Source organism: Limanda limanda, chromosome 18 (assembly GCF_963576545.1).
Source record: "Limanda limanda chromosome 18, fLimLim1.1, whole genome shotgun sequence".
Classification (NCBI taxonomy): Eukaryota; Metazoa; Chordata; class Actinopteri; order Pleuronectiformes; family Pleuronectidae; genus Limanda; species Limanda limanda.
Genome location: NC_083653.1, coordinates 18,670,434 through 18,697,425, shown reverse-complemented (window position 1 = coordinate 18,697,425; position 26,992 = coordinate 18,670,434). Strand labels below are relative to the sequence as shown.

The window sequence follows — 26,992 nt, the reverse complement described above, 5'->3', positions numbered from 1 at the left end:
TAAAATAAAGTCCATAGAAGCCATAATAACAAACACATTACTGTCATCATACTTGGATTGTGTTGCCACAAATTCCCTTCAATCGCTAATTCCACCTTCCTGTGTTGACATATGATCTCATGTTCACTCAATGGCAGCCTGTAGCTTCAGTCTGACGCTTCTTTTGATGTCATTCATTAACAAAGTAGGGAAAGAAAAGGCAGATTTTCTGCACCGCTTTTCTTCCTCTGTTATTACCTCATCGCACACCATCAATCTTTTTTCCTCTGTGCTTTTACTTGTCCTTGCTTTGTCTGAATATGGGCCATCTGAGGGCGTTATAGCTGCAGGGGTCAACGCTTCTTCTCTTTCCTTTTCTCTGGCACTCCCTCTTCGATCATTTGCTAACCTTTTGTATGGTAGGATTTTTATGTTGTTTGCTTTTCTGCTTTTGGAGCTGTGACATCTCAGACTTGTCTGATGATAAAAAGACGCCTGGTGCAGCTGTGCCTTTCGCTCCAGCCTCATTTATCAATAGTAACTTAAAGATCAACTGTATCTCAGGAAGATGAAATGGAACAAAGATGATATTAGACACTATTTTGACCATTATGATTTCAGGAGACCTGGCGACAGCTGAGGCCCAGAGGCCAGAAGACATAATGATGATGGTTGAGTCAAAACCTGTCATCCCTACTCCTGTGAGTAGGGGTAGACAATGTGTGTGCATTTGCTAGGAAGGTGTGTGTCTGTGTTGGTAATGGAGGTGTCTGGAAAATTCCAAGTAAACGTTCATAAGGTGTTGTTTATCATTTATGTTGCCAGTACTATGAATATAAATACATCTTATTATATAAATAGTAATATATATTATTTATAGTTTATACTTTATATTCCATTAGGAAGGAATAAATATGCCCAAATAATTCTGGTAACAAATGCAATGACAACTATTAATCTACCACTGCCAAGGGGTTTTTGTTTTGTCTGCGTTTGAAGATAATGAGTGAATTTATATTTTTCTGTAAATTATCCCTTTAAGAAACAAATTAGATCATTTCAAGTAGTTTTTGTTAAGGTCTAGCAGAGGGCATTGTAAAAATGATCACTCATTAATAGAAATCAAGGGGGACACTTGAGAACACAGCCATGCTGATCTTATAATTATGGCTACAAAATATCTAGCATCATGTGGAGTTTTGGGGATTTTTCATAGTCAGAAAAATAACAGAAAACAATGAGACTGTTAATCAACAACTTTTGTCGACAAAGTGTCTCTGTGACAACAAATGTGAAAAGTCCCGTGTGAGCATAATTAGTCTGTGGTATGGTCTATGGACTGCAATCAAACTAGTTTGAATGAAGAAAGTGCCAGTTCTCATTTATTCAAACTTAACTTTTGTTTTTGAAAAAACGGCAGCTCCAATCTGCTGCTTGTGCTACATTAGAGTGAAGTTCAAGTGATACAATGTTGATTTACTACACGTTTTACCTAAATATTTAAAGCCAAACTTTTGTTAAGTGAATTTAAGCTGAACTTGAACTGAACCTAATGGTCTCTTTGAAGCAATATGTAATTCTGAACCACTTTAAATGTTGTGCTGGTCTATAATCACCCCCTCAGTTTGTTTTAAACCTTAAACACACCCACAGTTTTGTGCAAAAGCCAGAAACTAAAATACAATGCTGGTCTCCTTTGAAAGTCAGGTAGAGAAAGATAATGAACCAAATCTACAGAGTCACAAACATGACAGGTTTGTTTTGCCTCACCCACTTTTCTTGGCATAAAAAGGAAACATAAAGCATGAAGTTGAACCTTTTGTGTGGAAAAGAGTTTGGAGCTGCAGCCACAAGTCTGAACTAATTCTATGCCAACAGCTGTTACAGTGATACGGGGATGCTAAAACACTTTGCACAGATAGAATCACTCCCAGCTTTCAAAACAATGTATTATTTGCCAATGCACATGCACTAAACTCTGGATAATCTGCAGACATTCTCCGGAGGGGCTATTTGTGAGAAAGCAAATGTCAGAGTGAGAGGCTCCAGACTTTTACCGGACTTTCTCCGCCCAGCCCTCAAGTTAAAAAAACTCCACAGAATATCAGAATGATCCTTTTTTGAAACACAGCAGGAGATTTTCTGCAGGATGCATTGTGAATGAGTGTATTCAAGGTGTTTCTTTATACACAACAGACACAAAAATGTGACAAAGATGTCAAGAGAGCTTTTGGTGATAAGGGCCGATGCCGGTGTCAATGTGCTGTAAACAAAAACATGTGATCTCTGCAGCGGAATTGATATTATCACCCTGTCTCTGGCTGCTGCAACGCCCCCTCACCTGAAGCATCTGATGTGTGGCACACTCTGGCGAATGTCTGGACTCCTTTTTGGAGACATTGTGCAGAGTTCATGTCTTAACACGGCTTATTAGGAGTCCTGTACAGACCTACAGTAGTACTACCAACGCCAAAGTGTCCCACTTGAAAAGTAACATTATTCTAAGCAAAAAGAAATCAAAACAAAGAAGAAATCCAAGCACTGTTTTTTAATTTAGGGTCCAAGACTCACAGATACTTATAGAGGAAAATAAATAATTTCAATCCAATATTGTGCTTTAATATATTATATTTGGTATTTGGTCATACAATTAATTTTATAAAAAATGTTCAGAGTCCGAATGTCTTATCCACAAACTTTCATCTGTGAGCACAATTGCTAAGTATGCCTACAATATATTCTGTTTCTCATTAACACTATTTATAATGAATTTTTTCATACCATAGCAAAATAACAGAATGGATAACTTGTAAGTCTGAAAGAATAAATAGTAGTGACAATTAAATCCAAAAGCAGGTTAAAACCCTCCAAGATGCTCTGCAACATCTTTGGATTCCAACTGCAGCATTTTGAGAAGCAGTAATACACTGACTTTGCTGCTATTACAATCTCTAATTGATTTACATGTGGCACTGCAGGTTCAGTTATTTTGGTGAGTGGTGACGATGTTTTCGGTCTGTTGATTTGGAAGAAGAGTAAAGGCTTGTTCGCACCAGGCCACTTTTTTTCCCCCCCAAGAGGCCACTGTTCTTTTTATCTGTGAGCCTTCTGCCGCCACAGCGACAAACAGCTCCTGTTTAGGACAAACGCACCGAACCTCGCTACTCTTAAAGGGAAAACACTTCAGTAGTTACAATGAACACTTGAAATTAAATTTTACTATTTGACTTTGGTTCTGTAAATGAACAACTCATCAACAGTAAAATGACCATTGCTAACAACCAGTTAGAGAGGTTTCAGACAATCACCTTTACTATTTGACACAATATTTTAACCTGAATATATATTCGTTTTATTGTATATTACAGAATCAAGCTATTCTTCAATGTATAGCCCATGCAAAGAGAACTAAGTTTCACAAAGTCAACTACATGTTGCCAGTCTGGACACATGTAGTGGTTTATCCCCTTCACAGTGTGATAATAATCTTAACCAGGCAGCAGCAACAAGTCATCTTTATCCAGCTGAGGCCTGGCGAGCTGCTCGGCCAGCTTATGAGAAGTTATGACAACGCTGTGCTCAATAGGGGCTTTGATCATGCTTTATGGGAGAGCATGGGACTTTGATCTGGGACGGATATCTTTATGGGCTTTGCCTCATACACAGGAAGTGTAGCGTACGACTGAGCACCACAGGAGAGCTACACACAGAGATGAATATTACTATTTTAGTTATTAGACCTAGTCACATTTTAGGCATTCTCTCATGTTGTAAATTCAAATTTTAATTATTATTATATATTATCTTTGTTGGAAAACCCCTTTGTGACAAAGTGAAACAATTTTAAGAATTTTCTGCACATTTAAAAATAAAGATTTGAAACTATATTTTTAATTTAGCCCCTAAGTTATTATTTCATTAATAAATATATTTTATTTATTTGTTTTAGTAATGTTACAAATTTGTTAAGTGTCCTTCAAAGGTGTCGTATAAATCCAATTTATTAAGGGTTATTGAGTGTAGACTGATGGGTAGTCTTCAATTATTCCATTTAATTATAAAATATAGAACGCATAATCATCCCTGTGCTGTGTATCTTTGTTTTGTACCGACTGTTTGTATGCATCACACATTAATCCTGCCCTAACGTTGTAGCTGTCTGTGTTCTGCTGCAGCACAGAGGGGATTAGACACAGGATGTCAGTAGCTATCTATCACAGAGCGTTCACACAAACCCCAGGGGCCACACAATATAAACTCTTTCCAAACACAATCTCATCTTCTCAGGTGAGTTTTAGAAAGTGTAACTTAACACATAGGCATAATATATGCTGCATATAAAGAGGCAACAAACAACAGAGAAAAAGGACAAGAAACAAGCTTTTAAGACACCCAGATTGCTCGTTTCTCTCTCCTTGCAGATTAACTGTGGAGGTGAAGGGGCCCTCAGGGTCACATATTATCCCTATTTTACAACCAGCAGAGGTGTCTTTGAGATGCACCCCCCCCCCCCCCAATCACCTGCTCCAACGTATACTTTTCCTGTGCTTTCACAATTATTTTTTTAAATGTCCCTTTTTTCTTGTAAATTATTTTGTTCTGTGATCTCCCTGCAGTGACAGACAAATAATGACGAGTACAGCAGCTTATGTTACTGCTACACTCATTATTATCTGCTCTGAAGTAGAAACTGAGCTAAATGCTTAAAATATTCATGTTAAAGTCTTTAACTGTCAAAGCTGGTGATGAACGGTTCCCTGAGGGAAGAAAAAGCTCTTTCTGACCTGCTTCTGTGGGTCCTGTGTAGAGGAATGCATGAAGCGAAATCCCTGTTCAACACAGAATAGTTTCAGTGTCAGAGGGAATTCCAAACAGACTGTGAGTTTGTTTGCATACTGCATTTGTAAAAAAACAAATCTTAGAACTCCACACTTAGAGTGTTGCCTTTCACAAAGCCTGCAGGTTTGTCTGATTAACTACTCCAATTTGTGTGTCAACACTCACTCACATTATTGCAGATCTTCAGAATTAGCCTTTATATGTGCTTCAAAAAACTATTAGTTTTCTGTGTGCTTACATTAAAAACCACTGAAATTCCTATTGCAGTTACAAACATTACTGACTATATAGAAACTAAACTATATATCGCTGCACTTGAATCAAATAACACTTGAATCTCACAGATTATTGCAAAACATTTGCAAGGAAATGAGTTTGAGTCTTCTTTTAAGTCTCAGCTAAACTCTACTTTGTGTTGAAATGTACAACTTTATTATTATTATTACTATTATTAAAATCCTTATGAACATTTTAGTAAGATAACACCTTCAAACTCAACAGTGGACTCACATAAAGGGAGACCTACAGCACTCACATAGGTTTTCAATGGAAATGTAGCTCTGAAGAGAAGCAATGTAAATCTCATCAATAAGAACCAGAAGGCCTTATTTCGTCCAGACGACCGAAATACTAGACAATGCACCGCCTCAAAGGCCTTGCATACAGTTGTTATTCTCGATAATGTGCAAAGCCTTGTCAAGTTGACACCCTCCAATACAGAGGACGGAGATCACTCTCTGATACTGGTTGTCTGACAGACAGCAAGGGATTGAGGCACAGAGAAGATGGGTGGTAAGAATAGAAAGAAAGAATATAAGATAAACAGTATGTAAAGAAAAATCTAGAGATTCGTATTTTGGTGTAAACAACAAAGAAATAAACAATAAAAGGCTTTGCAGTACATGGAGCTCAGGAATGTGCAGACGCATTGTCTACTAAAAGTATTAAGCCCCATCCAGATGATAAAAAGTTGCTAAATTACACATGATGAACTGCTCAGCACTTTGGAATTGTCATGTTTTCATACAGTTTCTCCCATGTGTCATAGCAGCCAAAGCACCTGCAGCCTACAAATACACCACTCTAACTTGCTCAAGATAATAAAAGCTGACCTTTCCTGAGGCAGCGTCGGTGGGAGTGAGACACAGGAATTCTCGCTATCTGACAAGACATGAATATAAACCAAACGTTGTGGTTGCCATAAACAACTAGAGGCGCAGCAAGAGGTATCGGTGAGGAGGGCAGAAACATTTCGCTCCAGGAGAGCAATGAGTGAGGTCAAATATTCGACGTGACCCCGGATGGTTGAGTGGCAGTGAGCTGTTTGATGGCTCATGTGGGGTCATCAGTGCAGGTAGAAGCAGGTTAGCTGAACCTCAGGTGCCCTGAAGCTACGCATAATTACATTTTGAAAAGTGTGCACTTTAATCCCCAAGTACAGTCTTGAAACTGTGGCTCTGGTCTAAGTGTGTCTACCTAACTCCAGATTAACAAGTCTGGATTGCACACTCTGAGCTTTTGCTCAACAGCAGTGACTGGTTGACTTCCTAAAAGTTGAATCAGAAAACTAAACCCTAAATAGCTGGGTGCTAAATTTTACTTTTACTTTTACTCCGAGTGCTGAAACGCAGAGCTTATGAGCGGCAACACATTCAGTGGCACAACTGGGGTTCAGGCATTTCCACACTGGCTTAAAGGCTTTCACCTGAGGCCTTTAAAACCTGACGGCTCTCTGACCTGACCCAGACAGCTGACATGTCAAGGACACCCCCCTTCAAATCTTAAATAATACAGATGAAATGGCTGTGAGAGCTAATCTTACAGCAGTCACAGACATGTTCCTAATGCCTTTAACAGACCCAGTGAGAGCGAGAGGGAGAAAAGTGCGACGCATTTACGATGGATCGCTGATTCTGTTTTTTTTTTAGACACTTAACAGAAACTGCAGAGTTGTTCCTCAGCTTTTCTTGAGGCTTGAAGGCTTTTGATCGTTCTCAAAATAGAAAATCAAGGAAGCTAAAGAATGAGCTAATCTTGGTAAATGGATTAATGTTTTGCGAAGCTGAGAACTGAGGCATAAAAATCCCCCTGTTGTGAAACACACATAAAACGGTCTCTCCGAAGAGCTAATGTTACAACTTATTACTGTGTGTGTGTGTGTGCATGAGACATAAGTGTGCTGTGATCACAGAAGTAATCCTACGGCTAATCTGGCAAATCACAGCCCTGAGGCAGATCAAACCGATATCTGACACCATCTTGTCTGACTCTATACCCTCAAATTATCAGGGGTATTAGGAATATAGAAGACCATGGTTTTTGTGTGTGTGTGTGTGTGTGTGTGTGTGTGTGTGTGTGTGTGTGTGTGTGTGTGTGTGTGTGTCAGTGTGTGTGTGTGTGTGAGTGAGTCTGTGTAAGGTATATTTTAGAAGCAAACTCCAGCACCCGTCAGTTCGAGGGCGATGGACTGGAAAAAAAAGGAGACAAGGTCTGAAGGTTTTTTTGTTAATGTCTGGGTTCAGGGCAAAACTACACAACCGAGGCAGGTATATTGTTTCCTATATGTCTAATCTCAGCATCTGACACACACACACACACACTCACACACTAAAACACCACAGAACAGGAAAGGGGGGAGTTGGGTAGTCTTGGAGCAAACCCAGGCCCTGTAATTCAAACCTGTCATTGCTGAACAAGAGCGACCTGTTTGGTAAATAAGAGAGCAGTTCAACATTAGAGACGCATACATCCCACGCCACATCTGCTCCCCATTCTCATGTGTAACAAGAGACGGAGGAGGGAGGGACAGACTGAGAGAGAGAGGGGGGAATTAAGAAAGAATGAGTGTTAATAGAGTAAGAGGAAAATCTGAGAAAGAAAAAACAAACCGAGTAGTGGAGGGCTTGGAGAAGATGCCTGCAACACAATACTGTTTTGCCTCTCTCTGCCCACCCAGGGTTTAATGTGTGCACACCAGGTTTGGTGAACATACCCACTGTGGCTACACAAACCTCATCTTTCAGCGCCACCCACAATGCCCCTCTGTCTAATGAAATGGTTATGAGGGGAGATCCGACTTAATTTGACTCAGGAAAATTCCACGTCCAGTAAATGAGGAGAAATAAAGTCTCATCTCTCAGATTCCCCACAACGTGCCGCTACCGTTAAAAAGGAGCTGACATGAGTAAATAATTACTGCTGCAAAGCTTTCACCTCCTGCACCCCTGCTCCGTGGAGATGGTAAATACGGGATTATGCAAATGATTATGCAAGGCATTAAATGGTTCCAGTTTCAAATGCGGTGGAAGGCCTGTGGTTTTGGAGTAAAAGAGAAACTCACTAAATATGGATCAGTTGAGGAAAGAAAGCAGAGTTAGCAAACCAATGAGTTCAATGCTAACATTCGCTTTTGAACGGGAGATGGGATGGTCGCCACATGTGTATACATGTGTGTGTGTGTGCTTTGCTTGCAGGTTTCACATAATTTGAAGAAAAACTTGGAAAACTCCTTTCTCATCTGGTGGATAAACTTTGCTTTGGCTGTTTGTATCCCGACAGCCGGGAGGTTTGAGCACACAAGCCATAAAAAGTCCCCAAAAACGTTAGTATAACAACACCAGGGTCCTCATTGTCAACCACATAGGGCAAAACTTGAACTCCAACCCACTTCCTATCTCCACACACAGTTAGTGGAATATACATGATTCTAGAAGCCTGTGTTCAACATTGGAACATTCAGGACACAGGCTTCATTTGAAAAACAGAAATAATCAGAATCAAAGACTAAACAAGGTGAGCTTTACTAACCCTTTCAATGGTCTACAAACCATCAAAAAGTCTGAATCTCTATCATAACTTGCTGGAGCCTAAAGTGACTTATTCAAATGTTTTTTTTCATCATTAGCTTTTTTGCTTAAATATTAATTATTTATTCCCCCAAAAAATCCAGAGATTACCACTTGATTAGTTGATTAAGAGCTTCAGATTGAGATTCAACCAAAAACTGCTACTGCAATTTGAAGCACAAAAATCAAACACACTTTAACTTAAAAACTTTCTCAGACTAAAGTTTACATGAACTGATACAAGTTAAAACCATTAGGTCAAGACATTACGCTGTATATGAAGAATAATATTCCAATAATCACTTGGTGTTATTCCTTTAACATGGCAGTGAAAACCATGTAATGCACTAGTGGTTAAATTATGCATCAGGCCTCTATCTGGGAAAAACTGTTGGTAAAATAACTCAAATAAAACCAAAACATTGTGTTCTGAGCGGTTACCACCTCCTCCAGAGTCTCAGGCCCAGCGTGATCTCTCAGGGGAGCAGGTTGTGGGAGAGACCCTGGTGCCCAAACTGGGGATGTGTTTGCGCTTAATACACAATCATCCGCACAGACACACACACATCAGAAAGACTCTTCCTTCCCCCTTCCCCGTACCTGATTCCAGTTGCGTGTGGATGACTCTGGAGGTGCTCCTGCCAGCGCTGGTGATGGTGGTGATGAAGACAGAGAGGGGAGGATGAGTGAGGAGGATGGGAGTGGGGGTGAGAGTATGTGCAGCCTGAGGCGCAGCACGGGCAGGATGAAGTGGTCCCGGGCTGGGGAACCGAGCCGGGGACGGTGCCTGTGCTTGGATTCTGAAAGAGCGGGCAGTCTTGCTGTCCGCAGGGGCAGCAGAAGGCGGAGTGGAAGTGACAGTGCTGGCAGCAGAGTGGTGGGGGCTGGAGAGGAGGAGAGGCGGAGGACGAAGAATGGGTGGAAGGAGGGTGGCTGCCGGCCAGCTTCTGGGAGTCTGTGACAGCGGCCGAGGAGGAGGAGGAGGAAGAGGAGGCAGTGGAGGAGGGTGGAAGGTTCTTCAGGGAGCCATTACGTTTGACCGTCGCGCCGTTTTGGCTCAGCCTATTTGTTCTCTGGAAAACTGCTGGTCTCTGCTGCTTCTGCTGCACTTTAGATGCTACGTCCTTTAGTGTAACGTCTTCATCTCCATCTGCGGAGAGACAGTCACTGCTACAGGCAGCTGTGAGAGGGTCCTGGCTGTTGCTGACAACTGTACTGGTGTTTGAAGGAGCATTGCCATTGGAGCTGAGGGGATGGTGCCCTCCATTACTGCAGGCCACAGGGTCTCCGCTCACATCACTCAGGGCCATGGTCCTCTCCCAGCGGGCCTGGCAGGGACACGGTCACTCCTCTGGAATGGAAGAAGAAAAGTGAAGAGGAACACCATTAGACAAAGCTTATGTTGCTATGACCCCCCCCCCATTTCCAGTCTTAATGCCAAGTTAAACTAAAGAAAGTGGCTACTGGTGGTAGTGAAAACTTAAAAGGATTAGAGCATTACTTTAAACACAGTATTACAATATTTTAATTAAATTGTTAATGTTAAATATATCTTTTGGATACATTCTTTTCAGATCAAAATCTATTAAATGAAAAGAACAGCTTATTCTCGATATTGATACAATACACAAACATAAAATTCATAAAGGAGGATCTGAATAGATGTTCCTCACAATCCCCAAACAGATCAGAAGAAAGTATTATGTATGAGAAGAGGACAGATGATGACTGGACTGAAACACCCAGGTGAAGTGTAGGTTAAATGCTGTGTGGGATGTGTTCATCTGGTAATTAACTATAATAAATAACAAAACTTCAATGTGAAATAGCATTCTCTTTTTTTTCCTCTAAAACTCAAAACCACCAGTCTTCAGAATGAAGAGCAACAGGTGAGGGAGGAGGACAGAGACGGCCTTGAGATAAAATGTCACTTTAGTACAGCATTAATGTGTAGTCGGCAGAAATAACTGGGAAACATAGGAATTAAGTTATAGAGGTAAACACATCTAAATAAAAAGCCTTAAGTATCAATTTAAGATTTGCCAACACACAAGTTAGAGCTTGTGCAATGCCCAGTGTGGCACGAAATTGACCCACTTACTGAAAGATCGTGAAAAATATGCACTTCACCAGCTAAGCTTAACAGAGACACATCAACAAGACGCACATGGGTATGGTTATTTTCTCTAGTGGGTACAGCTCCAAAATGTTTACCTCTTTTCTAATCATCATCTCCGCTAAAGACTAAGAGAGCAAGACCTTTAAAGTAATCGCTCAGACACCCTTAGTTTATAAGTAAAGATATTAATATGATTATATATCTACAAATAGGAGGTCTGCTTAATTAATACAGTTTAAACCAATGGCAATAGTGTCATCAGAAAAATGGTATGGTCGTCTTGCAAGATCAAGAAGAAAAAAAAAGACATCTGTCCCGTAAAGTTAGATATGTTTCTGTGGAGGTCTCTCGATAGAGCTACTCCAGGTGAACCAGGGAGAGTTGTTGGGAGACCCCGGTGGCTTCTTCAATTGCCAGAGTTTAATTTAAGAAACTTATCTGATTTCAGATCACTATTATTTACGCAGCATGAAAGGGGCCCAGCATGAACAGGCACTGTTCATATACTGCAGGTAACAAAGCATAAATCAGTCCTGCCCTGGAAATGGTTCCAGGTTGAGAAAAGGTTCATGTTATGCTACAGTTTCAGCCCTGATGCTTTTGTCTGGACTACAAAATGCTCACAGGAGAGGGTGATGTCAAAAAGAGATTCTGTGGGCTAGTCCAGTGAAGCTTGGGAGAAAGAGAGGAGATAGAAAAAACAGTATCTGCAGCTTTGTGCTGTGATGTGCTTGATGCATATCAAAAGAAGCCGAGCTGTGTTTAGAGCAGAGCCCATGACCTACAGGTGCACAGGGTGGAACACACGAGCGAGGACACACTGCATAGAGGCCCTGCAGAAGTCTGTAGATCAACATTAAACATCCAAGAAAAATCAACAGTCAATAGAGAACTAGGCCATTAAACCAGAAAATAGATCACTTAATTCTTGGTTACCTCTCAGACTGAGCTCCGAAGACACAGACATTTCAGGAACTATGAACCCAAGAAATGAACCCTAAAAAAAGTCTGTCAACAGATTTGCCAGCGCCACTTTCTAACCACTGACCAGAGCAAACCTAATTATTACACCAACAAAAGAAGCCTATCTGGAACACTGGACGAAACCAAATCACAACTGTAGCCTTACTTCCATCTGGATTCAAACCATGAATAAAAACTGTGAGCGATTCAAAGTGGATACAGTGTAACCACAAAGAAAGGTCAACAAAGCAAGTCAAGGCACCGACAGAGGAAAAAATTTGAGTTTGTCAAATTTGGATTCAAGTCTCCTATTTAATATAAAATGATGTAAAACTGAGGAAAATGGCAAAGGATCACACTCGAAGGTAGATTATGCAGTTTTCATTTTTGGTGGATTATAGAACAAAAAAGTAATGTAAATTGTGATTTAAAAACAAATTAAATGTACTTTGTTACACATTTTAAGCTTTAAAGCTCTAACCACTTACTACTACTAACAGTTACTAAAGAAAATGTCAAGATGTTTGAAGTGAGCACAGTTCACATCTGTGACTTATACTATTTGACATTATGAATATGTTATACATTAGACATTTCCACAGTGTAGAACTTAAAAACATCACATATTTGAGTTTGATTCTAGGTTTATTGTGAATTACTCAGTTCTGATGCGTGAAGACAGAGCCGAGACTCCACTTTCTGTGATGCCATCAAGAGATAAGACCCTGACCTGGAGGCTGATGACGTGGATAATGTTTCAGATGCTGCAGACCTAAACGGATTACTGTGGTCCATTGCACCCATATCCTGTAAAGACTGATTTCTTTGTACCGTCACAATATCCACTCAGTCACCGTCACTGAAGACACTTCAGAATGAATTAGAGGTCATGTATCTTATTTGTTCATCTGCAACAACATGTAAACTAAACAATATTTTGGCCACCCCTACAAACATGAATGTGCATGATTCAGAGAAAGTTGGTGTAGGACTTCTCCCATTGGCTGTTGCTCTTTCAAAAGATTTGGCACAAACGATTATTTCTGCATCACCATGGTGTGTGACTCCTCACTGTTAGCAGCTCCAATACTCTCAGATCAAATGTCAGGTGTTGTGCAGAGTTCTGCATCCCAGTTGTGGGAACGCACACAGCTAAAGCAGCAACTGCCGTTGTTGTGCCAAATTAACACCAGCTGACACCACTGTCAGCAACCCAGCAGGAGAGATACGCAATGTATACAACTTTATGTGTATATGGGGAAAACATGGAATGAACCTTCATGGCCCAGCGAGATTCATGGTTTTGACCTCGTCTTGTTGAAGAACTTGGATTCTTACGTTCCCCCAGGAGGAGCTAGGAAGCTTTGCTGGAGGGAAGGACATCTGGAATACCTTGGTTAGACTACTGACTCCTGACCTGACCTCAGATAAACTGAGGAAAATGGATGGATTCAATTATTTTATTTTGATTGAAGTAGCTTTGATTCTAAAGTATCATAAGCGCCTTGAGTTTAACCTTAGCTAGTCTTCCAAGAAACCTATGCACACACACAAACACAGGTTTTCATTTCACCTATACATCGTGACCCCTGAAAAATATTTTGCAGCAAAATGGATGTGCTTGCATTTGAGCTTCAAGCGATACATCACACTGGCCTGTTTTTCCCATCTGACCTCAACCGTGCTGCGTATGCGACCAATGCGCTCTGTGACACCTCCACATGAGTGAGTGGTGAAACATGAGCATGACAGCCCCTTCGGGTCAAGGGTGCCTTGGGGGTGAGGGGCTGAGAAAAGGGAAGGAGAGGAAGAATAACTCCGGAGCTCCGAGTGCTCAGAATAGCGGAGTGCTGAGGGAAGTCCAGATGAAGTCATTAGTCCGGCTCCCACAGCTGTCAAGAGCCTGTAATGTCTGAAGGAGGCTGGAAGGAACCAGGAAGGATTCATGGAAATGAAGTATAAAAACCATAGGAGAAAAATAAGGTTTGTATCATAAATGTGCAGCCAAGTGTTCCTGTCTGGATGGGAAAGGAATTCAGCCTCAACACTGTGTGTGTGCGTACACCGGTGCAGAGCGCTGACAGGCAGGTGAGATATCTAGGATGGTCTGTGTGGACTTAGGCCGACTCTTGTGTCTCTCTTCAAAATAAAAGCTGACACCACAGACGACTGGAACCGAGGCTCAAAGACGTCACCGTCCACAGATCCATCTATTTATGCAGGATGCAAATGAAGCTTGATTGCAGAGCCAGAATAACTGAACAAATAAAGTACAAATAAAGTACATTAGCTCTTCAGCGAGTGTAACCGGTAGTAATTAACGGCAAAAGAGAAAGCAAGGGAGGTATAATAAGTGGAAGCAAGATTTCCTTCCTTGAATTTCTTTACCTCACTGTCGCATTTGTCTTCACACATCATCACTCTCAGTTAATCCGACAGTTCAAACTCTGTCTCGAAGTCCAAATGTGCAAGCGTGTCTTATTTTCAGTACAAAACCTGCAGCTTTAAAAATGATTTGTCCCAGTAAAGGGATGAGGCTGCATTTAGTCATAAAAAAAACCCTGCACATGTGCATTGTTACAAAACATTTTTACGTTCCATTAAACTTATAAATAACCCCAAAAAGTGGACTAAAAACCCACTTTTGTAATAATTCCAGGTTTGGTTGAGTGCAGGTGATGACGAAGCACTTCTTCTACCGTCTTTCAAGTGGACTTTATGATTATGGGGTGTGAGAGAGATAGAGAGACCTCAGGCGACAGGCAGCTATACGCAACATAAGACGAGGCATCCTGCATCCCTTTAATTAAAACTAATGGGTGGCAATTACCAGGAATCAGTCAAGAGACGGTTAATAACCACACGCTGCTTCTAATAATAATAATAACAACATACACAACAGCAGGCAGTCGTCCCTGCGAGATACGCACACGCTTGAGGTGTCTTTAGGACATGTATTCTTTGGACAACTCTTTGGTTGTCGGGAGAGATTTTGTGCAGATTTGACCCCCCGAGGGCGCTTCTTTTTCACAGCTGGCATGTTATACCAATTTGATGGTGCTGGCTCAAGGCTACAGAGCCGAGTCTCCGAGTAAATGAGAGGAACGCACTGAGTCAACCTGCCGTTCGTATCATCATCAACCCAAAGATGTCAAATACAATGACATTCGGATCATAAAAGTAAGAATAAGAGGGATTTACTTCTTCCTTATAACTATGTTAAAACACCCTGCGTGCACATGAGATGCTGCAAATGTACCTAAAACACTTTCAAAGTTTATGATCAGGTTTTTTTTTTGTCTCTTCTCTAGGGTTAAGGGTAGAGGACATTACACCTTGTGAGGCCCAATGAGGGAAAATCTGATTTGTGATAATGTGCCCTTGAAAATTAAATTTTTTAGATTGATTTAAGACTGTTACTACAAAAGATAGAAGAAGTAGACATAGTAATAATAGTAGAAGAAACATGAACAAGCAAATCAAAAACAAAAACCTTCCCTGCCTTATATTTACATCAGCATCATTCAGACTCAAGAAGTCATGAAAACGTAAAAAAACAGCATCAGATTCTGGAATAAAGTTGTAAACTCACTTAACTTTGGCTGATTTTTAAGAACGTACATATTCTTGATGAGCACGACATAATAGCAACTATGTAATAAATGGTCTGTATTTATATACCACTTTTCTAGTCTTGATGACCACTAAAACGTTGCCAATTACCCATTCATACACATACAGTGCATCGATGTGCAGAACTTTATCACCCACACACTGCTGGCACCGGGGGATTCAGTATCTTGCCCAAAGACACTTTGGCAGGCAGAATGAAGAAGACTGGGATTGAGACTGGGATGGGATCACAGACCTTCAGGTTAGTGGACGACCCGCTCTACCTCCTACGCCCTCATACTGATTTAGGTTAGGGTTAGTCAATGGATCAAGGTTAATAGGTAAAGATGAGCACAAAGAAGTTCACAACAGCTGTTCCTTTGAATACAAATGTATGTTTTTCAAAGAGTTCTTACACACTCTCCTGATGAGTCCCTTCAGATGACACATAGCTTTTTATTCATTTACTCTGTGGTCCTGCTACTTTTTAAGTGTAACAACATCAGCTCTAGAAGAGATTAACATATTCTAGCTTCGCATCCAAACGCAACAAGAGAAGACGCATGGAGCCGGAGCGCTCACGACTCCTGATCCTTCCTTTCCCCGCAACTTCCCAACACACTCACCCGCAGCGGGATCCCCACTCACCCGCTCCCACGCCTTTTAAAACAGCCCGGAGAACATGGACACGTAGAGGAGCCGCCGGGATTCACTCAGTATCCTACCGTGTTTTCAGCTTTTTTCTTGCGAGCTACTTGTCGCCGGGCGATCTGCAGCACGCGGCGCTTCGTATCCACCAAGAGAGAAAACTCACCGACTGACACACACACGGACACACACACACACGGACACACAACCACGGCCAGGACTCCTCCACTTTGGGTTAAAATATCCGCGAGGCTCTTAAACAAACAGCGCAGCCCGGGGAGAAGGCAGCTACACGTCTCTGAGAGAGAGAGAGAGAGAGAGAGAGCGCTGCTTCTCATGGAGTGTGTCCTGCCAGGATGACAAACACACAGACACATACACACACAGACACACACACAAACCGCGGCTCCCTCCGGAGGGACGGAGGAGGCGGTGGGCTGGAACTGCACCGAGGAGCAGCACTGATAGGACGGTCACACGGGGAGCTTTAACCCCCTCGCTGCCAAAGCTTTAACAAAAAAACTTTCAAGAAAAAGAAAGAAAAACATCTACAACGAGCCTCAGGAAAACACCGGAGTGTTAACAACTATACATGAGTGTATACAGATAAATACAAGCACAAAGGTCCACTATTTATATACACTGTTAATATCTGATATCAGGAGTGTGGAAATGAAGCTATTCACATTTCCAAAATATCAGATTTACAGATGTGGACAGTCCCACAGGTGCATAAGTGAATGGACAGGTGAAGAGGTTTCCATTTAGTTTCAACTATATGGTTTCAACACACCGTTCGAGCTGCACGAATACGTAATAAAACCTGGCAACAAGTTTGGACAGTTTTTTTTATTGTTTAGGCTACTGTTTAGATAAGGTCTGTGTTTATTTTCCCATTTTACAAGATGAAATAAATCAGTAAGAATGCTATTATGACTGTGTTATGCTTTTACGTGTCTTTAATAAGAAGCTGTACAACATAGGGCTAAAAGAGTCTTAGGTTGGGTATCTTTTTTTTTGTTGCCTGAACCGTTCGCCTGAATGATGCCAGTAGATACCTTTTTTCTTAAAAAAAAGTTGTAATTTAGCTAGCAGCGTGATAATTTAGTTAGTCTTTATAATTACATAATAAATTAAAGCTAACCCAACTACTATCGTTTAACAATAAATAACAGTTTCAGAGCTTAATACAGGATTCACTCAAGCAGTCAAATAAGGAGCATCCCTTTACTTTCAAGTGTGTCCTGTGCGTTCCCAATTAGGTTTGTTGCATTCCTCCCTTTACACGGAATTGCTTTGAAACATTTCTTCCTTTTGTGTGAAATACATCCAGTCTTTGGACCGTTTGAGCTCCTAGCTACCTGCAGAATAATGGTTCTTGCTGCCAGAGCCATGTAGAGAATGTGTTGCCACCAGAGTTAAGTGTAATGTTAACTGGGCACGTGCAGTAATATTTATTCTACAACATGAAAAACATTGGTAACAACCCCACCTGTGGCTTTCTTATGTTATGTGTCTTAAAAAAGCAGTTTTACAACATGCGGCTATACATTCAAACTAGCATTGACTGGTCCATCCTCACATCCTTGTTGTCTATACTCTCGCACAATATGCAAGCATTCAATATCAAATTATAAGTTTGAAGTGGTGACGATGAGGTCATGTGACTGTGGTATAGTTTGTTTGTAGCCTAACATTGGCAATGTAATTCTGGTGATGTTTCTTAGGCTTCGTACATGTGCGAAGATTAGCTTCCTGAACCAAACATGGAAGTGATTATCGTGATATTTATTTCCTGCAATTATCCTAAAGCCTTGATAAACACTTCCATTGGCTTTTTGTCAAGGGAACCATAGGTTGGTGCTAATTCCCTGGTAGCCATTCAAAAATCACCATCACACTGCAAACTCTATTCTTCCAAATGTCACATTTTTAGTTCATTAAACCTAACAACATTGCAGATGGCTTACGGTCTAAACAAAATGGACAGGCTGGTCAATACAGCAAATTTAAATCTGTATCATACCTGGATTATTTAGAGTATTCTTACTATGGTTCAACATCTTGACTTGAAAAGTGTCCTGAATGAAACCCCTAAACCTTGTAGTTTGCTAATTACAGTCCCCAGTATAGGAGACAAAATCAGACCCAAGATAAGATTATTATTTTTTACGAGACACACACTACAGTAGATCAAACACGAGCGTCGGATAGCATTAATTCTATTGAGTTGATGTTAACAAAATGACCACAGTAGGCTTGCAGCAACCCTACTTAAAGACAGAGTAAACATCCTTTAATTATCTGACATTCAACCACATAATTCCTTAATATGGCTGCACCCGTTCTTCACACACACAGTTTACTTAAATTATAGATTACTGTTGTAGATGTTTTGGCTCCTCTTCTAGGTTTAGTTTAATAACTACTTGAACATGCTCCCTTTCGTCTCTCCATCCCCACCCAAGGCAACAAAAGCTCTGGATAAATGTGTTCATTCAAACCTCAGAGAGGGTGGAACTGTCCAAGTCAATAAATCCTGAATTTAATACGTTTTCATTTAACTATCTTCATTATCCAAGTTCAGGCCACAGTTCATACTCAGAGTTTTGATAGTGCATGAACAATAATGCAGTTTTTTAAAGAGTTTCAGGAAGTTCGACCCTCCTTCAGAACATATGAATATAGATACCAGTTTACCGCAAAGAAAGTATTTCAAGTGATAAATGAGGTCAGATAGCTGTGTGTTCATTTGATGTCCTGTTGCTGCTGTTGCCTATTATGTCAAACCATATAGACTAAAATGACTTATGTCTTTGATTAAGAGATTATGAACAGGAAATAACTATGAAGATAAAAATGGAGAGTCCACATAAGGTCTGCAAAGTTGGAAGGTTCACACACACAAATTGTGATCTCAGGCAGGAAACAAAGCAGGAACCAAATGGAAAGTAATCATTTTGATCTGGCAGTTCCAGAGTGGCCCCTGATTTGCTTTAAGAAGTGCCTCATATTTACAGACTAGAGACTCTTCTGGAATTTTTTTTTGCTCACAAACAACTGATTCCTCTCAGCAGGGGAGGAGGTTCACCACAGGGAATGCTGGGAAGGCAGAGAGGGCCATACCTGGCTTTAATTTCAGCTGTCCACCAGGATTAGGACATGGTTCATATAGCCAGCTGTAATCATCTGCAGTGGTGAGGTACTCGCAGATGGCCCCAAGCCGCAGTCAAAGCCTAAGCCATTTAGTGCTTTGTAGTTTTCTCTAATGATAATAGCCCCGTATTGATAAGTTGTGTAGAGCTTGTTGTGTTGTACTGTGATTCTCTTTCATCTGACAAGAAATAACATTTAGATTTTGTGCATATAGATACCAAGAGATACTTTTTGGTAGTTTTTCATCACTTGATGTTGAAATATAAATTTTAGATCAGAGGTAACCAGCCGGTTGATCACAAATGACTGTTCTATCTGGAAAGCCTTCGATGTCGATTCCATCACCGCTTGGGACACACTGGCTGTGGATTCGCTGTGGATCTGCTGCGTGCCGCGGTTGTGTGTTGTCAACACTGGCAGCGTGTCTGCTGCGGAACTGCTGGTAAAAATTCTGTATTTACCTTGAATAAAGGTCGGGTTCTTTACTCAACTAAATGCCAGAACACTACTGTATGAAGCTGTGCATCTTCCGGTCTTGCGATACCAATCAAGCCTTGTTAAAAACGTATGGATTGAGTGCTTTTGATTTGTAACAGGTACAGGAAGTACTGCAAATTTGTATGTTTGTGACATATTCAAAATCTAGACAGCCCTGCGGTTCACAGCAGAATAGACAGTGAACATTTTCTTTCACCGGAGTTTTAATTTTTATCTGTCGAATATGTCACTTCCTGTACCCGTTTCAAAATGAAAGCACTCGTTTCTGTTGACTCAATCCATGGATTTGTTGTGAAATATGTGCAGAAGCGGAAGATACAAGGCTACATACTTTATAGTACTGGTATGTATTTGAGTCCACAGGACTACTTTTAAACAAGAAAAATACAGTAGTGAGGTCCGTTGCAGAACTTATTGTTGAACTGAGAAGCTACAACAAATATCGAACAGATGCTGTAAAGATTAATAGTTTGTATTGAACAGATATCAAAGCGAATATTATGCATTCAATACATAAAGTTGCATGACTGTCTTTCTTTGTGTATATTTATGCTTGTACATTGAGCCTGTTGTAACAGAAATCGCAAAAATAATAAATATGACCATCCTTAGTGTTTTTTTTGGAAGATATAGGGTGGTAGAGCTCAGCTTACATTTGGTATTGAAAAGGCCACTCAGATTTATATCATTGCCATTGTCCAAGAATGAACAACACAGAAAAGGAGTTTTGTTCCCTTTTGACAGCCTTTTAGAAACATATTTTCAACTCCAAAACACGCTTCATATCATGCTGCTGAGGCTCAGAGCCAGCTCCCTGTGGGTGCAGCGGTGACAGAGCAGTTTGTGAATTATTACACTGCCCATCACCGGCTCACTGATGGTGGTCATGCGGCCTGTCAGCTCAGGGCAGTCCTTTGAAATCACAGCACCAAAGTATTTCAACGCTACCAACACTGTGTCTAACGTCATACCTCCACTAGGATTAACCCTGAGTTGATTTGTGGGGTTAAACATTAGAGAAACAGGGTTTTGGTTTTGCCAGCCTGGGCCAAGGTCTGCCTGCTAAAGAAGGAACCACATCAAAGGCCAGACTGTACCAGGAAGGACAGAGGCCCTGGTGGAAGCCCAACAGCCTCTGTGATGATTGCCCACTACTCCTCAAAGTGACAGGTTTAGCGGTCTACTTAAAGGGAGGGGGGAGAGAATGAGGAAGAGAAAGATAGAGTCCAACATGTTTTTGAATCATTGACATGTAAAAAATAATGCTCAACGTGGTCCATCATGGTTTCACATCATTGTTAGAGGGCCAATTCAACAGCCATCAGTCCCTTTGATTTGAATGAAGTAGACAAGCAGCCCAAACAATTATTGTTGATTTATCTCTATGCCCAACCAAACACTTTATACATCTGCAAAAAAGAAAAACAGAAAAAAAACCTGTAGTTTTAATGAACCAACTCATTGGGTGCTTTAAAAGCATGTTAAAAGTCCTCTAATGGCTGAGCATTCAGGTGCTGGATTGTCATATGATTTGACATAGGCAGGAAAGCAGCAGGTAATCCTAGAAGCCCTCTGAGCATTTCACCCACCCCTGCATAATGTCTGATAATGATAAGGTCTGCCTGTGAAAGTAAAGGAGAGAGGGAAGCAATCAAGGAAGAAGTGAGAGCTGATAGACTGCATTAAGAAGGTGTTGCTCTGGTGATTGTGGATTGTTGACTGAACAAAGAGAAAAAAGAAAAAGGTGCAACTGTAATTGACTGGATGAATACGAGACCGAGACAAAAAGCAGACAGCCGCTGCCTGGCAGCACTGATCACGCTGCTCTCTGGCTTCCGTAGGTCAGAGATTCGGAAAACAGGGAAACCCAATCCCTTCGACACCTTGGCAGTGAGGACGGACATCTCCGACCCAATTAGTGCTGAGCTCCCTGATGTCTGCCCAGAAGAACCCAAGGGGGCTGAGGAATGGCTGCAACATGAATGAGAGCTTATGTTTGAGATACACGGCATTTTAGCGACAGGAGGCCTTGTGTGTATAGTTTGGTTTCTTTTATGTCCCCCTGCTAAAAAATGTGAATCCCATAAAAAAAGCGAATTATACATAAACATTTATTATCCATAAAATGTATGAGAAATAACTGACTCAAGAGACGTAAAGAGGAGTCAAGCTGTGCCATAAGATGACTGATGCTCTCCTTAATGACCTCCAGCACCTGTATGAACCAAAGCTTTATCTCAAGGGAAAAGACTATTGTTTGGGAGTGTCAGGATCATTGAGTGAGTCTTAATCCCCCTACTATGATATGCTGGTGTTTTTTGAATCTATTAACCCAATGTTATCAATTAATTCCACAGACAAAATGCCTCAAGAGTGAAATTCAAATATGAACAGGAAAAACAGCCACAAAACACATCAATAACATGCAGAACTCATCCAGTTTTTAGGATGGAATTCCATAGTTCTCATTTAGATATTTGCAGTTTTGTATGGGAGGACACATCAATCATATCGATAACGTTTTTGGTATTGCATCTTTTACTTTAAGCTGTACATAGAGCTGTTAAACTAGAGAATAATATCAGTTGGGAGCTTAACAGTCTGCAGACCTCTTTTATCCTGTGGTGGATGACGTTTTGTCCTATAATCCCTGGATGTGTGAACATTTAGTCCCTATTTTCTACATTTTTCTTGGATCACTGCCTGAAAAGCCCATGGGGGAAGTTAAAGTATTTCAAATCTTTGAACCATATGTCTCCCATGTCCATTTGCTTTACTTTGCTGTGGAGAGACGGTGTGATGGATTCCCTTTTCTTTGGCAAACTATTGTCTGTTTCTTTGTAAAGCTGCCACTGAGGGCCTGTCTGTAGCTCTGTCTGTCTATCTATATGTATGGTGCTTGAGATAAGGACGTATTGTGGAGCTGTGGAGTAAGCCTAACGATAACTGTCTTCATGTTTTGACTTCAGCGTCAGGTTAACATGTGGTTGGTTTGATTTGGGGCCTTTTGTAAAATTTGGGCAGATGTCGCAATAACTATATAAAATAAATTCAATTCATTTCAAAATAATTTCTGCAGTCGGTTCTGATTAACAGAGTAAAGTCAATCTGAGAAATGTGTCTATGTCGAGTTTGACCTTAGGTAAGCATTGATATATGAATTTGGGTTGTGGACCAATCACAAGCAGTTTTGACAACGTCTCGGTTTATGCAAGTTCATACAATGTGCCCCAGAGACATAAAACTTAGCATTTAAACTAAGGCAACAGTGATGTAATTTAAAACAAAATAGTGTGGAAGTCACCTCAAAGGCCAGCCCTGTAAAGATGGTTTGGAACTGGTGAACGACATAGGTTCCCAAATGTCTAAAGAGATAGGTACATTTATTTTACTTTATTTTGGAAAAGTCAATCCAGTGAGTACATTAAAAAGAACATATTTGGGTGGAAACTTTGCTTTTACTTATGTTGGCGAGGCCTCTGCCTTTAGTCTGGTTTATGATACAGGTTGTTCAGGTTTATGACACAGCTGCATTATACAGCTGCACAGTATAGATTTCTGATGATAAAAAATGAGTTGCAGCTCAGTGACATATCTGTGGGTCGGCACCTGACCTGTGACAAATAGAGGGTATCCTGACTTGGTGACACTTTGTAGGGCGGGTGCAGAACGAGTGAGTGGGGCAGCCATGTGGTTGTGGTTGTGCAGAGACATGCTGAAACCAGATGACCCATCTGTCTGCTTCTTATCACTTCCTTTCATACACAGCACAGAGATAAAAGAAAATGACAGATACAAGGGTGAGAGGAAAGCTGAAAAAAGGAAAAGCGGTTGGCTACAACTTTTAGAGATTGGCAGAGCATTTTAGGTCCACTTCAAGTCATCATTCTCCTCCAAGGTGTTGGCAAATTTTTATATATTAGTTAATATTTTTGTGATCACAGAAAAACAAAATGACTTGTGCAAATGAAAATGTAACTGTATTGCAAACAGAGCACAAATAAATTAAAGAGAAAAACAAAGCTTGGGTGAATGTAATGATTTAATATCATGATTGAGCTTGAAAATGTCCATGATCTACTTTGCAAGCAAACTTTTTAAAATCTACCTTAATAACATCCATCCACCCCAGGTTCACAAACCAAAAGAATGATCGTGCACTAGAAGGCTGTGCGGATTGGCTAAATGACCCTTCTCAAGGGTCACCAGAAATATCTGAGGTGTTATGAGATAATCAAAAAGACAAAAGGGATTTTTTTTAATCTTAAAATCATTTTCAAATCTGCTTTTTTCAAAATCACCACCCTTACAAAGTAGCAGTTTGGTGTAAGGACGGGGGAGAAAATATTTTGTTCAAAGACAAAAACCAGTAATAATAACTAATAAAAATAAAACAAGAGAATTCCATCACGATTCTTGACAAGAATATCTGGAAAGAAACAGACCTCACTTTGATGACAAATCCAAGAAGTACCATCAGGTTTATGAATTGCATGCAGAATCAATACTGGCAAGCTGCTATTATTTGGCAGACGAACACGACGGTATTAAGAAATTAGAAACAGAGGCCTGTTGTTTTACTGCTGTTGCTTTAACGCATTAAAATATGCACACTTTTGGCACAAAACTAGGCTCAGCCTTCTAATTACATCTGTTTTTCCTAAGGATTTCACATGTAGTCATGGGCTTTAGAGCAGCTCAACCAGGCCTGTGTTGTTCTTTAACACGGATCACCCCTGCCTTTCTTCCCGCCACTCCTCGCTACCTCTCCCTCTTCCCAAGTTCCTAAGCAACTTTTCTTGTCTGGGAAAAGACACAACTCCATCAAAACTCTTCTTTCTTCCGTCTTTGAGAGGGACAGAAGTGGGGAGGGGAGAGACAGACCAAGAGAGGGGAGAGTAAAGAAGGGACAGGGATGGTATGCAAACGCAGGTTCTTATCCAGTTGAAGAGAGGAAGCACAGAAGAGTCCAGCAAATGAGGAGAGTCTGCAAAGCACAGAAGAGATCTGGATTTGTTTGAACGGAGCCCTGGTTTGATCTCGGACACAAACAGGACAACAGGGAAGTTATGCAGAGTGGAGAGAGGGAAAGTTGGAAGGAGAGAGGGATGAGAGGCTTTGAGGGGAGTGAAGTTAGCGTTTGCTCATCAAAAGGACAGCGGTCTTTGAGGAATTGCCCAAACACACACACGGCCACAGCCTTTTTACACTCAACATCCCCCCCCAGCCTCCACTCAACAAACACAAAGTGTGTGTGTCTTTGAGTGGATTGTCCACCCTTTGGGAAAGGAGCAGGGGTATTTTTGCGCAACTATGTCCACGTGTTTATGCCAACACGTGCATTTCCCTGTCCAGAAACTATTTCGTATTTGTGAGAATACGCAAGAATGAAGAGGCAGAATTTCCTCAGCGGAGGGAAGAGACATGTTCATTTCATTTGTGGTGCAGTTTAAGAGAATTGCTGAAACTTTTTCAAAAAGTGTCCTCTTGAGCTTTGTGACACTGTTTTGTACCTTTTATAAATTTTGCTGTTCAGGATATGCACAGGCTGCCCTTAAGCTCAGTAAAGGAAATGCACCAGGGACAGTATTATTTATGAGCTCCATGTTTTAGCTCCTTAGTCATCAGCTAATTTATTTATAGAATTTTAAAAATTATATTACAAATTTTGCACTGTGGGCACGCAACTGTTTTATTTGGTTTTGGATCAAAATTAAGATAATATTAAGTTTATTTGTCCCATATAAACATACATATGAAAATATACAGAACATACATGTAAATAAATATACTATTTATTGTATGACTATACAAATATATATAATGCTATATTTATTTAATTTATATAGTTATAAATACATTTAAATATTTTTTTTATATTGTCCAATCTCAAATTTTAAGCAGAGATTTTCTCTAGCAACCTGAGAAAAAGAAATCTATTTAACATGTTAAAACATTTTTTTATTAGATAATAGATACTTGCACAATGCACCTGAAAGACTGTCAGCGCCTGTGAGCAATATAAATAGTTTTCAAATTGTATCTGGTTAATTTCTGTCTAAATACTTCCGGCCAAATGAGAGTGAATTTAAAAACTTAAGCTTTTGGCAACCACAGGACCTGAGGCTCTCTTTTATTTACAGCGAATTGTTATTGATTTACTTTTTTATCTAATGTGATTGGTCAACACTCCACGCTGTCTCAGGTACATCCGGCGTCTCTGAGTTACTTCCACTGCAGGCTGACCGTTCATTTATTTACAAAAACACCCTTTTAACAAGGCGTTTCCAACAAAAATAGGTTATTTACGTTTTACAAATTCTGCAACAAGTGATGAGGAAGAGCTAACACCTGGGGCTTCTCCCACTCTTGTTATGAGAAACAGAGCTGGCTAACTGGATGTGGTGTAAGTAATAAGTAATGTCTTTTACTGCTTTCCCTGTTTGCTGTTTGAAAGTGTCGACATAGAGGTACTGTGGACAACGACGTGGGTGTAAGACCTAAAACATCTCTCTGAAATATGCAAACGGCATGAAAGTTGCCACATTCACTTAGACAACACAATGAGGCGACATTTTTGTGGCAGGCTTAGCATTGCTCAGCAGCTCGATGAAGGCTACAGGAATGGCATATTGTGTTGTTTTGTTAAGTCTGGCTTTAGTTTGTTTGTCTCCTCCCCCCCAACACGGCACCCCTCCAACAAACTGTATCACTAGCTGCCACTGCAATAAACTGATGACGTTTCCAATATATTGATTAGAGTGAGAATTACCTGTCATAATAAATACAAGACCACAAGGTGATGCTTATTTAAATTGCTTGCCTGGTCTGACTAGCCCTCTGAACTGAAGAATAGTTCACATACATTTGAGTAGGGGCATTTTGTCTTATGCAAGAACCACTGACTTACTTCAGCTGAACCGAGAAAGAATGTACAGAATGTTTCCCCTCAGAAAATGACAATAATAATGTAACAAAACAGTGACCACAAGGAAATTATTAAACTATTGCTATTCAAGGCATTTCCAGGCAGCAGAAAAAGGCCTGAACAGTGGAGCTCTTAATGTCTGACACAGAGAATCCAAAGCAGAAACGACTCTGGTGAAAAATAACTGATAAAACTTGACAGATCGCATCCATGTGTCAAATTTCTCTGGGGGCCACAGTCTCTCAGAGTGTGGGGGACTGGAAGGCCTCACCGCGGATAATACGAAAAGAAAATCATGAGATTTTTTGTGTGGTTGAAAAGGCAGAAGGAGGTGTGAGATCACATCCTGCTGTCATTAACCCTGTTGGCAGTCAGAGACGCAGAGGCAGAGGTGAACATGTGCAG

At 40.6% G+C, this 26,992-nt stretch overlaps 1 protein-coding gene across 1 annotated transcript in view; it reads right to left on the bottom strand.

Annotated features, from left to right (window-relative positions):
- Positions 1-26,992, bottom strand: part of disp1 (dispatched homolog 1 (Drosophila)) — an 84,359-nt gene that overhangs the window by 16,587 nt on the left and 40,780 nt on the right. The window contains exon 4 of the mRNA XM_061092018.1: positions 9,264-10,014. Coding sequence (XP_060948001.1) covers positions 9,264-9,973 — 710 coding nt within the window. The 5' untranslated portion in view covers positions 9,974-10,014. The remainder of the gene's footprint in view (positions 1-9,263; positions 10,015-26,992) is intronic.